Genomic DNA, 14,331 nt, shown 5'->3' with positions numbered 1-14,331 from the left:
TGAAATTTCTGTCTAGTCAAGCCCAATTATTGTACCTTGTTGAATGATGTGCAAATTGTCTCAGAATTCATACTACTGAATTCACATCTTTCATACCACATATTTTCAAACATTTCTTTAGAAATCCACCCTCTTTTGTGATCGTTCCCTTCAAGGTCCTCCAGATACATCCCCAGTGTTGTAAATCAAGTTCCAATCCTTATCTATGAGTAATATTCCTTGTTTAATATTATTTCTTATGCAATTATATTTATTAAATTACACCTGATTATTTCTCCCCAAATTTTCTTGAACTCCACAATAGCAGTTATAGGGGAATATAAATACATGCCAACATAAATGTCTTCCCTTGCCAGGAGCTCCGTACTACCATAAATCTACCATTACCTTTTTTCCTCTTCTAACACTATTACAGCTCCTCTAGCAATTAGTATAAGTACTCCCCTTTTCCTTTGTGCCTGATATTTTGCTGAATATCCATCCTGAAACCTTTTATCAAATTAACATGCTCACTTCTTTACAAATTTGTCTCCTGTAGCATTGCTATTTGCACTCTGCATTTCTTAATATAATTCAATACTCTTAGCTTTTTGTCTATACCTGTGAGGCCATTCACATTCCACAATAATATGGCTAGTGCAGCCATAATGATAAGACGTTATTCCCTTTTTTATATAACAACTTTTTAAAATGACTATTTCCAGCTTTTGTGTAGCATGCACCCACTAACATTTGGCAGGTTGATCCTTTATACAGTTTATTTTCATCTCATTTGAAGCTATGCCACATTACACAAGACTTTTGTTTTAATGAAATCTCTGGAACAAAACCCTCCAGAGCACCCACTTAACCTATTAACTTAAAGCAACCACACAAAGTAAATCTTCAAATAATTAAGTTTATCCCTCCTGATAGGAACAATTGTTCCAAAATGACAGCGGCATCCACAGGCATTACCCAAGTTAAAATTAACTTAAAACAAAGGGAGTAGGAGGTTGAAAAGTTGTGTCTGGGCAGCAGGATGAATGCCATCTCATGGATCAGCAGTACATAGCCTTCACTTAGCTAGAGTATGATGACGACTCTGGTTAATACAAGGCAGTACTGTACCCACATTAGATGAGAAAGGTCAAGTTCCTTCACTGAATCTACACAAAGTTTCAAGGAGGACAGAGGGCCTGGTTCATTCTTGTTTCATGTAGAAAGGTCTAAAGAAGGGATAATGAAGTTAAAAATCAACCAACTCAATGTTAAGTGAAAAGTACAGTTTTGTACCTACCATAAATGTAGATGTTCGAGTGCTAATACAGCTGTAGTCATAACAGATGGGTTCTCCTGCCATCAGGCGGGTCCTCGGTCGGCCGAATTCCAAAGTCTAGGTCCGGCGTCAGTTGTCGTCGCTTCTTCCCTGACATCAGTGCGACAGGGGTATAAAAGAACCAGCCGACGCCATTTTCTTCAGTTTTTCTTGCCCCAGATGTCAGGTGCCCCCAGAAGGAAGGCAATACATACAATTATGTAATAATGCAATGCAATATAATCAAAGACCAGTAGTTGCAAGCAAATACACCATAAAAGAAGACCCCTAGAGGGGAAGGAGGGAGGGAAACCTGGACTGCAGCTGTATTAGCACTTGAACATCTAAATTTATGGTAGGTACAAAACTGTACTATGTTCATCGTGCATACAGCTGCAGTCATAACAGATGGGTAGAATCCCAAAGCTAAGAAAGGGGTGGTAGGCACTAGGTGGAGCTAGGAGGAGCCAAAATGCCCTGCAAGACTGCAGTGGCACAGCCTGCTCTAGATTTGGAGTATAATGGTAGGTTGTAGTGCTTAGAGAAGGCATGCACAGAACTCCAAGTGGCTGCTTCTAAAATATCCTTGGTAGGAACTCCTCTGAGGAAGGCTGCAGAGGTGGCTCTGGCCCTGGTAGAATGAGTTCTAATGCCTGTAGGTACAGTTTTGCCATGAAAGGAATAGCAAAAGCGTATGCAGTGGGCTATCCATTTTTAGATTGTCTGTTTGGATATTGACTTTCCTTGAACTCCTACCGCATAGGCCACAAAAAGCTGTTCTGATTTTCTGAAAGGTTTTGTTCTGTCCAAATAATAACGCAGTTGTATGTGGATGTCCAAGGAATGCAGTAATCTCTCCCCTTTGTTTTGAGGATTAGGATAAAAAGGAGGTAAATGTATGGCCTGATTTAAAGCTACCCTGGCTACCACTTTAGGCATAAAGGATGGGTTGGTACGTAATGAAACTCTGTCCTGATGGAAGATGATAAAAGGCTGGACAGCCATAAGAGCCTGTAGTTCTGAAACTCTACAAGCTGAAGTGATAGCCAGAAGGAAAGCTGTTTTCCAGGACAAATATTGTAAATCTGATGAGGCAGCTGGCTCAAAAGGAGGCAAAGTCAGTTTTTCCAGAATGAAATTAAGATCCCAAGCAGGTATTGGTTGTTTTCTTGGAGGTCTTAAATTCTTAGCCCCTCTGAGGAACTGTCTTAATAGAGGGTGAGAGAATAAAGGTGGATCAGTGTTGTATTCTGCAGAAATGGCTGAGGCATGGATTTTGATGGAGGAGAACGAAAGTCCACTGCTTAGCAGTTCAGCCAAATATTGTAGTATTTGAGGTAAATTCAGTTTTCCAGGGCACTGGCCCTTTTTTTCATTCCAAACACAAAAACGTTTCCATTTTGTAGAGTAAGCTTTTCTAGTTGATGGCCTTCTGGCCTCCAAAATGACATCCTGCACCTCCTTGGAGAGCAGGGCCTGTTGCGATGCTAAGGAATCTTCCATGCGGCTAGATTGAGTGTTTTCCGCTGACTGTGAAGAGTTTTGAAGCTGTGCTGAGTCAGAAGAAGAGGCATTAGAGGCAGGGTCCATGGTGGGGAATGCGTCGGGCTCCTCAGGAGTGGGTACCAGTGTTGCCTTGGCCAGTCCGATGCAATGAGGATCATCTTTGGTCTGTCTGCTCTGGTCTTCAATAGGACTTTGGGCAGCAGAGGAAGAGGTGGAAAGGCATAAACTGTCATTGATGTCCAACTGAAAGAGAGAGCGTCCACTCTCCAGGCCTTTGGATGGAAGATCCTTGAGCAGAATTTTGTCAATTGATGTTTTTTGTGGGAGGCAGAGAGATCTATGTCTGGCCTTCCCCATTCTTGGATTATTTCTGTAAAAACTTTTGGATGCAACTTCCATTCGTGTGGATCTGTCATATTCCTGCTTAGGTTGTCTGCCAGTGTGATTTCCTTGCCTGGCAAGTACTGTGCTTGTATAGTTCCATTTGTAAGTCCATGGCCATGTTCCAAAGTGACATGGCCAGTCTGCATAGGGGATAAGAATGTGTTCCTCCCTGCTTGCTTATGTACCACATAACTGTGGTGTTGTCTGTTCTTATCAATAGCTGACCTGGTTGTAGAAGGTCCTTGAAAGCTGTAATAGCATTTATCACTGCTAGCATTTCTTTTTGATTGATGTGAAGGTGCTTTTCTTTTTGGGTCCATTTGCCCTGAATGCACCGGTCTGTCATGTGCACCCCCCAGGCGTAGTCCGAGGCGTCTGTTGTGATGACTTGATTTGCTTGAGGCTTGCTGAATGGAAGACCTGTGTTTGTTTGGCATGCTTGAGCCCACCACAGAAATTCCTTTTGCAGACATGGAATTAGTGGTATTATTGTTTCCAAACTGTGGCCATGTTGAGACCATATGTTTTTTAGGTACCATTGTAGTTTTCTCATATGCAGCTTTGCACATGGGATTAGTAAGATGCAAAATGCCATGAATCCCAGAGCCTGCAGGATTTTCCTTGCAGTCAGCCTGGTGCAATTTGCCAGTGTTCTGAAATATTGAATTAGTTGCCCCTGCTTCTCTGGCGTGAGGTAGGCCATCTGGGTGTTTGTGTCCAAATTGGCACCCAGGAAAATTATCTTCCGAGAGGGTATTAGTCTTGATTTCTCTTTGCTGACTGTGTATCCTAGAGAGTTTAATAACATTATTACATAAGCCAGATGTTTCAGAAGAATGTGCTTGCTGTCCGCTTGGATCAGGCAGTTGTCCAAATAAGGGTATATTTGTATCCCTTGAAGTCTGCAGTAGGCAATTACTGATGCCAGGCATTTTGTGAATACTCTGGGCGCAGTAGATAAACCAAAGGGCAATGCAGAGAATTGATAAGGGGTTGAACCTGCAAGAAATCTGAGGTATCTTCTGCAATTTTGTCTGATTGGGACATGCAGGTATGCCTCCTTGAGGTCCAATGTTACCAGCCAAGACTCCTTGCCCAGCATGGGAAGAAGTTGCTGTAGAGTGAGCATCTTGAATTTTGGTGCAGTAGGAATGTGTTTAGGATGGAAAGATCCAAAATAGGTCTCCAATCTTTTCCCTTCCTTGGCACCAGAAATAGCCTGGAATAAAAACCTTGACCTTGTTCGTGTGTAGGTACCTCTTGAATAGCTTTCATGTTTATAAGATCTGAAATTTGCTTTTATGCCTCTGCCCTTTGATTGTGTGGCAGGTTTGGCATGCCGTTCATTTTGGAAGGGTATGAAAATGGAATTTGTAGCCTATGTTTATAATATTCAGGATCCATTTGTCCTTTGTGACAATATGCCAATTTTTTGAGAATAGTGCCAGCTTTCCTCCTAAGGGGGCTGCCATTTGAGACCTGGTTGGCATGCAAAGGGGAAAGTCATTGGTTTTGCTTTCTGAAAGATTGCGAGTTGTCCTCACCACCTCTTTGTGTAGGAGCTTGCCATTGTCTGCCTCTGTACGAGCCTTGTGTTTGTCCTCTGCCCCTCGGGCGCCTGTATCTGCCTCTTTGGGGTCTGTCTGTGGCAGGAAAGGACCAGTTTTTGGAAGGCCAATTTCTACTAAAACGTGGGGGTTGAACCTGCAGAAATTCTTTCACAGTTTGCATTGATTTAGCCTTTTCCTCCATTTTCCGTAATACTTCCTCAGCATTTGCCCCAAATAGTACATCCTTTAGAAGAGAGGCGTCTAGTAATTTAGCTTTGACATGATCAGGCAAGGCTTGTTCCTTGAGCCAGGCATGCCTACGTATGACTGAGCCTGTAACAGCAGCTCTACATGAGGCCTCTAGAGCATCAAAACCACATTGTAAGGTATGTTTACCCACTTGTTCTGCACTATGCATCAAATCCTGCAGCTCCTTCATGTCTGGTTGTTCAGGTTGTGACATTTTATTTTTCATTTGAGATAACAGAAACTGTTGGTATTTTAGCATATGAAACTGACAGTTTAAGGCCCTCATGGATAAGGTAGCTGAGGTATATACCTTTTTCCCCACCTTTCTAAGGATCTGGAATCTCTCTCGGAAGGCAATGGGTTTTTGGCAATGGAGGCCTTAACTCCCTTGGGCCCCTGTGAGATGGTTTCTAGGTCAGCAGCATGGCTTTTGTATAGAAATTGGTGTGAGTCAGGAACCCTGTAGTACCGGTCAGGCTTAACTGGAGCTGGAGGAAGAGAGTCCGGGTTAAGGCAGGCCTCCGAGTAAACATCATCTAGGATGTCCAGGACAGGAGGTATAGCCAGAGGCCTGTGCTGGGGTAACAAAAGAAATTCTGAGCCTTTTCTTGGAATCTGAATAATCCTGGCCTTCCCAGTGGAAGTGTTCCCTTAAGGTATGCAGAGTTTCACCAAATGAGTAATCCTCAGGGGGGGGATACAGAAGGAATAGATTCCTCTGCATCAGAGTCTTCAAAAGGGGAGTAAGACTGTTCCTGATAATCAGAGTGCTCTGAAATAATGGAGCCCTGATCAGAGGAGGGGGAATCTTCCTCCACTCTGGGTCTTTTGTCCGGAGGTGGCTGAGAACCTTTGATTAGAGTAATTAAATCCTCAGCCATTTTAAGCATCTGTTTCTTAGGCATGGGGCCTGGAGATGGGCCCTGTGTAGCTGGTCTCTTAGGGTGCATGGTAGCTTTAGACATGGTGAAAGCCTTGATGGAGAAAGAAGAGGAAGGTCTGAAGACACCTTGAGTGGAGGTGGACCTGTCCACATTCTGTGTTTCAACTCCAAGCGTGGCTTCGGTATCTGTAGTCAGGGTGTGGGCCGAGGAGCCTGTGACCTTGGGTACAGGAGACACCGCCAAAGATGTGCCGTCGGTAATCAGGGGCTGCGTAGGCGCCTCGCTGAGAACCGGACCACGTGTAGTCGGCTTTGGCATGGTGTCGGTAGAGGCCGTGGACCTCGAGTGTCGGTCCTTGTCTTTGCGTTTTTTAGACAAAATCGGAGTATCCGACGACATAGTATAGTTAAATGCTTTCCCAAAATAATGCTGGGCGAACTCCGCCCGACGCTTAATAGTGCGTTTGTTGAATGTAGCACAAAAGCGACAGACCGAGACGTCATGGTCTGGGCCTAAACAAGGTATACAGAGGGAATGGAAATCCTTATGCGGTATTTGCTTCCCACAAGAAATACAATTATTAACTTTGTCCGACATTGGTCTGAGGCACGAAAAAGTTTCCCCAACGGGGTACTTAGCTTTTAAGAAGACTTCGGTTCCAAATTTTTCGTAATCTCAGGAGCTGGCCGACCGGCACTTGCGAACGGCTTCTGCTTCGGGCACCGCGCGGCAAGAAAGACTGAAGAAAATGGCGTTGGCTGGATGTCCTTCAAGGATGCATCTGCAGTCCTCACATATGGGTTGTCCTGCCTCAGGCAGCCCTTCGGTCAGCCGGATTGGCTGGTTCTTTTATACCCCTGTCGCACTGACGTCAGGGAAGAAGCAATGACAACCGACGCCGGACCTAGACTTTGGAATTCGGCCGACCGAGGACCCGCCTGATGGCAGGAGAACCCATCTGTTATGACTGCAGCTGTATGCACGATGAACATCAGGAGGATCCTACACTTACAAACTTGACCCAACCATATTTCATACATTTTATATATATTTATGTATGTGTATGTGTCTCATTAATAGACGGATGTTTCATACCTACATTTTGAGCTTTCTACTTCATAACTCAGCGCTACTCCCCAGCATCAAAAGATAACACCTGGCAGAAATACACAAACAGAAAAACTGAACTAACAAATCCTATGCGAGAAATAAGGTCATCAGACCCTCTGAAGTTTTTCAAGAAACTTTATGACAAGGGCTTAACACTCACCTCTAGAACATTTAAAATGATGGACACACATGTTGTCTGTAAGCACAAAGGACAATGAAACAAACATTTCCTAGCACACAACATAAGCTTTTATAAAATGAGATGAAACAAAAGCTAACTTACAAGAAAAGTCTTTTCATATTTTAAATCAAGCTAATAAGAGTCTCAACCTAGTGTCCCACCTAAAATGTGTAGAGAACAATATAAAACACAAGTCACTTCTCAGGCAACAACATACTGTCTATATTTGTATCCGAGTACACCCCATGACAAGAGCCAGGAACATCAGTATCTTTTGCCTTGGCAAACTTTTAGGCAGCTGACATCAACATCATGTGATACACAAGCATGTGAATGCTGAGCACCCCTGCAGATACCTTGTGCGGTGGTGCTGCAACTACAGTGTAGCTGAATTTGTAAGGGGGACTTAGTCTTACAATAATACGGACATTTCTGAACTGTTTATGTGTCAGATGATTTTGCCATTACCCACTTTAATGTAACAGTCAAAGCAAATCTTTACTTATTACTTCAACTGTGACTACAAAAAGTTGCATGATATTTGAAGTCTCATTGAATAAAATGCTGTATTATCTAATGACCAGCAGTTCAACAAAAATAAAACAAACTGAAACAACAAATAAATGCATTATCATCCCCTTTGGGAAAGTGGATATCCTTGCTAATTATATTACAGACAGCACCTTCCAACGTGTAGACCCAGCAGTACGTGATCTGGGTACTCGGGCAACAGTAACCTAAACTTTGACCACCACATATCCACAGTAGTAAAGAAATCCTATGTGGCACATCTAGAGCTAAGGATGTTATAATTCCATCATACTTGGCCCTCATCAGACCAATAATTTGAGTACAATGCTCGGTTTTGCAGGCACCTCACCAGACACCTGCAACAACTGGAGAGACCACAGTGGTTTCTCACCAAAAAATTACAGGGTACACCAAAGAAGTCTTAAGTGGAAAGACTGGAAAGCCTTGTCACTGTATTCTGTCTCCTACAGGTTGCAAAGGGGTGACCTGTGATTGGCTTACATGGCAGTGTCTGATCTGGCCCTGATGGAAATTGAGACACATTCATAAAACAAACGGCACAAGTGTAATTTGCTCCAGGGATCTTAACGTAGCCTCTGACATGAACAGGTCATGCTGGAGAGATAGATACACTCCTCTTGAACAAGGTTCCAATTCACGTGAAACAGAGCCCCTCCCTAACCCTCTTCAAATACAACCTAGATCAATGGATGGATGACTGCAAATTCATTCCTGGGGTGGTGCCCATGTCCCTCCTGGATGGATGACTGCAAATTCATTCCTGGGGTGGTGCCCATGTCCCTCCTGGACAGAGGAAGCCATTGTTAACTACAATAGACCCTTACCTCTGTGAACATGACTCAGCTAACCGACAGTTGGGAAAACTCTGGATAAATAGGGTTAGACTTGTAAGGGCTCTAGGGCCATTAGCCTATTAACTGTCTATGAATCTATAACTGGCATTAATATATAATACTATAACATATATTTGTGGACTATACAACCATTCCTAAAACAAATTAACAAAGTCTTCATTTATGGATTAAAGCAAATTTCTGATCTCCACTTACCTTTCTTTCTTCCTGAAAGTTTGCAAAAGAGACCGCTTTTTCACATGAATCCTCTGTTACCTGTAGGAGGTCAGCTGGGAGGTCATGTTGATCAGTTAAAGGAACTTCTGCCATGTCCGCCTTTTCCTCCCGACTCATAATCTGCCTGCGAGACACTGGATTCTGGAGAGTGGTACAAAACAAAAGACAATACCATCAACATATCCATGTTCTGTGTAGCCTGTTCTCTCTAACACTGCTGCTATGATTTTAATACAAATTGCCTGTGGCTGCTCACATCTGGAAACATACTGACTACTGGACTACTTCATCAAAATAACTTATTTACTGTTTGAATCTTAGAGGACCATAAATGTAAAATGGCTCAGAGATGTTTTAGGGCAAGGGCCAAGGAAGGAGAATTCTGCATTCACCACAATTGTTCTGAAATCCATACCAAATCAGTTATTAGAGTTTGCTACAAGAGTAGCATAGTCTTTAATTTACTGAGCACTTTATCCTGCTTGGAATGAAAACCATCCTGTGTCAAAACATTCTGAGTGTATTGTTACACTTGCTCAAAAAACAAATCTTACACTTACTGTGCTGTATTGACTACCCTTGACTATTTTATGCATCTTTAGCTGTTACCAACTTACAGTCTGCTCAACTACTAAAATTAGAACAAAGCTGTAAGACTGCTAAGCTGGCAGGAAAACCATCTTAAATTTCACTACCATCTCACACTTAAAAAAAAAAAAAAAAAGATTGGATAGAGCAACCTAACATTCTATAAAATTAGTGTTTTAAATGGCCTATAATATCATGTATAAAGAAGAAATGTAACCAGTCGTCATCAGTACAATGGATGCTAAATCAGAGCATAGCACTTGATCAAAAATCATTTAATTTTTTAATGGGGTTCCTTACACCCTGTATAATGTATCAAAACAATGAACACAATACGTAATTACAGTCATGCTGGCTTCCAGGTCTTGTGTATTTCAGATCTGCATTACCTGAACATTTATAAAGTAATGGATACGCCAAATTATTTTTTACTCCAGGATAATCCATTTTATTCTTACTTGTCTCTTTTTTTATAAGATACATTCAATTACTTTATACATATTGCTTAGAAAATGTGCTTGTGATATAATGGACATTTCTAGGTCTTCATATAAACAGAAAATGTTTCATTCATTTTTCCATGGAGTTTGCAATAACGTCTTCAGTTTACGTAACACCTCTCTGTTTTCAGATCTGTATAAACATATCAACATTCTGTATTACATTAGTGTCATACTGTTTATATTTCATATTTGTCCGGGCATCTTTACCGCAGATTTGCTCTTTATATAATTGAATGGAATGTCTATATATTCACAGTGCTATCTTACATGGATTAACATTATGTCATAAATTTGACTTAGTTTACTTGTTTATACTTTGTATAATATTAAGTTTTTATAATGTATATACATGCACACCATGTATCGACATCCCAAATGGACACCACAGAACATTTAAAATGCTAATCTTAACCAGCTAGTATGCATTTGCCAACAACCAACCTTGGCACATGTAAAACTAAAAAGAAAAAAAAAACATTTAAAACAATTTTTGTCCTGCTGCACCCACCATACACCAAATGAATTACATGGACCAACTCCATAATTGCACAAAATCAGGGAAAGGGAATATTCCCAAAAGTACAGTTGTGTATTGTTGCAGTCATTACATTTGGGTAATCTGCTGGCAGGTTGCCCTCAGTCAGCCTGAATATCAAAGTCTTGGATCCTGCGTTGGTTGCTGTCTCCTCTTCCATGATGCCAGGTCGTCAGAGGTATAAAACATGCAGCCGATGCCATTTTATTTCGTTTTTCTTGCCCCAGATGTCAGGTGCCCCCCAAATGGGGAGCAAAAACATATATATATATATATATATATATATATATATATATATATATATATATATATATAATATATATATATATATATATATATATATATATATATATATATATATATATATATATATATCCCACTTGGATCCGATGAAGGGATTGGAACCGGTGCTGAGACCGTTGGATCCGAGGGATCAGTGTGCTCCAACCTGAACGGAGCTGAAGGCACACTGAATCCCTCGGATCCGAAGCTCGGGCCTTGGCTCCGAGAGGTCGGATCTGACGATGGAACCGACAGACTCGAGGGCAGGGTCGGATCCGAAGTACCCAGTACTGTCGGCGCCGACCCACCCCCGGCTCCAACGCTGCCCGGCTCCAAGCGTTCCGAACCCAGGAAGCAGGTCAGAGAAGGAGCTATCGGAGCAAAAAAGGGTGTCGAGATCCCCCCCAAAGGGGGTGGAGGCAGGAGCACTCCCATCTGCAGCTGGGCTTGGATGAACCTTCTCATCATCCGGTCCAAGTCTGCATCAGACAGGCTGTAGGTGGATCTTGACGAGGCCACCGAGGCAGGCCTGGAATGCCGCCTCGATGACCTCAACGGAGATCGGGTCTCCTCCTCCTCGGGTCCCGGGGAGAAGCAAGGTGATCGGAGCCGAGGAGGAGGAGACCTGGAAGCCATGGAGGGAGAAGCCTGCTTAGCTGGGGGGGCCGAAGCGGAGGTCTCGGCCCGCCACTTGTGGTGTTTCTCCCTCCTGGCCTCCCTGTCCTCTGGCGCCTTAGTGGGAATTTGAATCCCGGCCGGGAGAAGGGGGGCAGGAGTGGCCACCACCACAGGCTGAGGAGGTGTCATGGGAGTAGCGGAGGCCGAAGCTGAATCCGAAGGCAAAAGTCCCACCAGGACCACCTTCGACCTCCGCTCCTTCAGTGCCCTGGGGTTGAACGCTGCACAAATGGTACATCCTGAGGACAGGTGTTCAACCCCAAGGCACCGAACACACAGAGTGTGGCCATCTGCTGGAGAGAGCTTATGGCCACACTCGGTGCACTTAGAAAAAATGGGGCCTCTGCCATACCCAAAACTAAATAAAAGCTACACAAACACACTAGGCCCCAAACGCAAGCACACTAACGATCAGCGAGGGGAGGGTAAACACTAAAAATTTAAAAATTAACTGACTAAAGGGAAACCTAACACACACACACTCTGATTAAACTACTGACAAAGTAGGCTGATTAGACCAAAGAGTCACTTATCTCAAAAAATTGCCAGGAGCTCGAAATCCAGCTGACACACTCAAGAGCGGCAAACTAGATCTGAGGTCATTTGGGGTTGGCAGGGGATTATGGGTGAGGGGAGAAGCTAGGAGCTCGGATCCATAGCTGTATAAATAGTTGCCGGCTCGGATCCAATATCGGATCCAAGACCCACAGGTTGCTGACAAATGAAGTCCCTACTCCAGATCATTTTTTAAGTAATATCAAAAATAAACCAAACACCAATAAAGCCATGACTTGTCCAACTTCTCGGTCCCCAAGAAAAAACTGGAAGGGGGTTAGGAAGGTGGGACTTAAGAATGAAGGGGAGATGAACAACTGACATGGAACGTTATGGTGAGTACATAACTTCTTTATGTAAAGTTGTTCTATCTCGCCTTCATTCTTACTGATGGGCTAGCGTCCCAAGCACCATCCTTCTGGGGTGGCTCATGGGAGTATATTCCTCAGGACAGTGGAACCAAAGGAGGCCCTCTCCCTGGAGGCCCTATCCACTTTGTAATGAGTGATGAAGGTATGAGGCCTAGACCATGTGGTTGCTGCACAAATGGAATCTACTGGTAATTTGGCCAAAAAGGCTGAATATGTGGAAACAGCTCTAGCTGAGTGGGCCTTTACTTTCTGATGCAATGGCGTAGGCATAGAATTGTATGCAAAGGAGATGCAATCTGATAACCATTTTGATAAGGTGGTTTTTACCACTGGAGCACCTTTCTTTGAATCTGAAAATGAAACAAAGAACTGTTCTGATTTTCTAAAGTTCTTAGTCCTGTGTAAATAGAATCAAACTGCCTGTGGACATCAAGCTTGTGCAGCATATGTTCCATCTTATTAATATATTTAGGGGAAAACACAGGTTTGTCTCAGGACAAATCCATCATTTTTACCCAAGGTTTGTTCAAAGTGAAACTATCATTATGAAAAATTAAATATGGGGGTTTGATGGACAAGGCCTGTAACTCTGAAACCCTCCGAGCAGAAGTAATAGCTACTAGAAGTATGATTTTCCAGGATAGATATTTCAGGTCACAAAATCAGGCTGGTTCAAATGGGGGAGGATGATTCGTAAAAGAACAAAATTTAGATTCCATGGCACAGCCAGAGATTTAATGGGTGATATGAAATGAATAGTACCCTTGAAAAAGGCTTTAGAGAGTTTGTGATATGATATTAGACCCCTGAACACCAAGATGAAAGTTAGAAATTGCTGCCAATTGAACCTAATGGTTGCTGCAGCTGCCCCCTCATTGAAAAGTTTAGTCAAAAACTCTAAAATGGATGAAACTGAAGCCAGATACGGGTGAATATTGTTTTGAAACACTCATATCAAAAACCTTTCCCATTTACCTGACTATTCTTGGAACTGGAGAAGCCAAGCTGTCAATTTAAGGGCATGAAGGGGAGAATGAAGAGCCCCTGACGAATGAATCAGAAGATCTGGAACTGGGTCCAGGATCCAAGGTTCTTCCAATAGATGAGGCTGAAGGAAGGGGAACCAAATCTGACGAGGCCAGTAAGGGGCTATTAGAATGATGATCTTTCCCAAAGCCTTGGCTTTCTGTAAAACTTTGAGTATCAATGGAAAGGGTGGAAAGGCATAAAGGAGACTCGAGGGCCAATTTTGTACAAGCGCGTCCCTTGGGGAATCTCCCATAGGGGGGATTAGGGCAAAATAGCTGCTGCATTTCATCTTTGTTGGAGTTGCAAAGAGATCGCAGCAAGGCTGGCCCCATCTGTGGAATATCCTTTCCGCTACTTCTTTCTTCAGGGACCACTCATGAGGCAATAGAATTGTTCTGCTCAGTTTGTCTATCACATTGGACCTCCCCGGGATGTGCATTGATATCAGAAAGCACTGGGTGGAAGTTGCCCACACCATACTCTCAGGGCCTCTCGACAGAGGGGGCAAGACGTGGTTCCTCCTTGTTTGTTCATGTACCAGACCACTGACATGTCTGTCTGAACTGCAAGAGTCCCTAGAGGAAGCGATTCTTGAAAGGACTGCAACACTAAGTACCGCTCTCATCTCTAGGACACTGCTATGCAGGTGAGCCTCGTGTTCCTTCCATGCGCCTTGGGCTGCTATTCCCTGATAATGCCCCCCTCACCCTATCACAGTGGTGATAGGAGTGGGTAGAACAAAGGGATGACCTACTGTTACTTGATGAGATGTCAGCCACCACCGAAGGTCCTTCTTGCAGGAGTTTATTACAATTTGATGTGATGTTGGAAGTTCTTGAAAGGACCATTGCGTGAACAGGAGCCATTGCAGTATATGCATATGCATTTGACCTAAAGGAATCGCAATGATTGCTGCCGCCATTGTCCCCAACAATTTGAGCACCATTGAAGCTGGACCTTTTTCTTTTGACAGAAGGTTCAGGACCTGTTTTTGTAGAACACAAACC

At 43.2% G+C, this 14,331-nt stretch overlaps 1 protein-coding gene across 3 annotated transcripts in view; it reads right to left on the bottom strand.

The window, feature by feature from the left end:
• Positions 1-14,331, bottom strand: part of CCDC15 (coiled-coil domain containing 15) — a gene marked incomplete at its 5' end in the record, with an annotated part of 496,241 nt that overhangs the window by 453,767 nt on the left and 28,143 nt on the right. For all 3 annotated transcript variants that reach the window (XM_044081199.1, XM_044081200.1, XM_044081201.1), the window contains 1 exon segment: positions 8,763-8,924. In XM_044081199.1, coding sequence (XP_043937134.1) covers positions 8,763-8,924 — 162 coding nt within the window.

The sequence above is a fragment of the Protopterus annectens genome, chromosome 8.part0 (genome assembly GCF_019279795.1).
Source record: "Protopterus annectens isolate FY-2018-M chromosome 8.part0, PAN1.0, whole genome shotgun sequence".
Lineage (NCBI taxonomy): Eukaryota > Metazoa > Chordata > Ceratodontiformes > Protopteridae > Protopterus > Protopterus annectens.
This window is presented reverse-complemented; position numbering and strand designations above follow the sequence as displayed.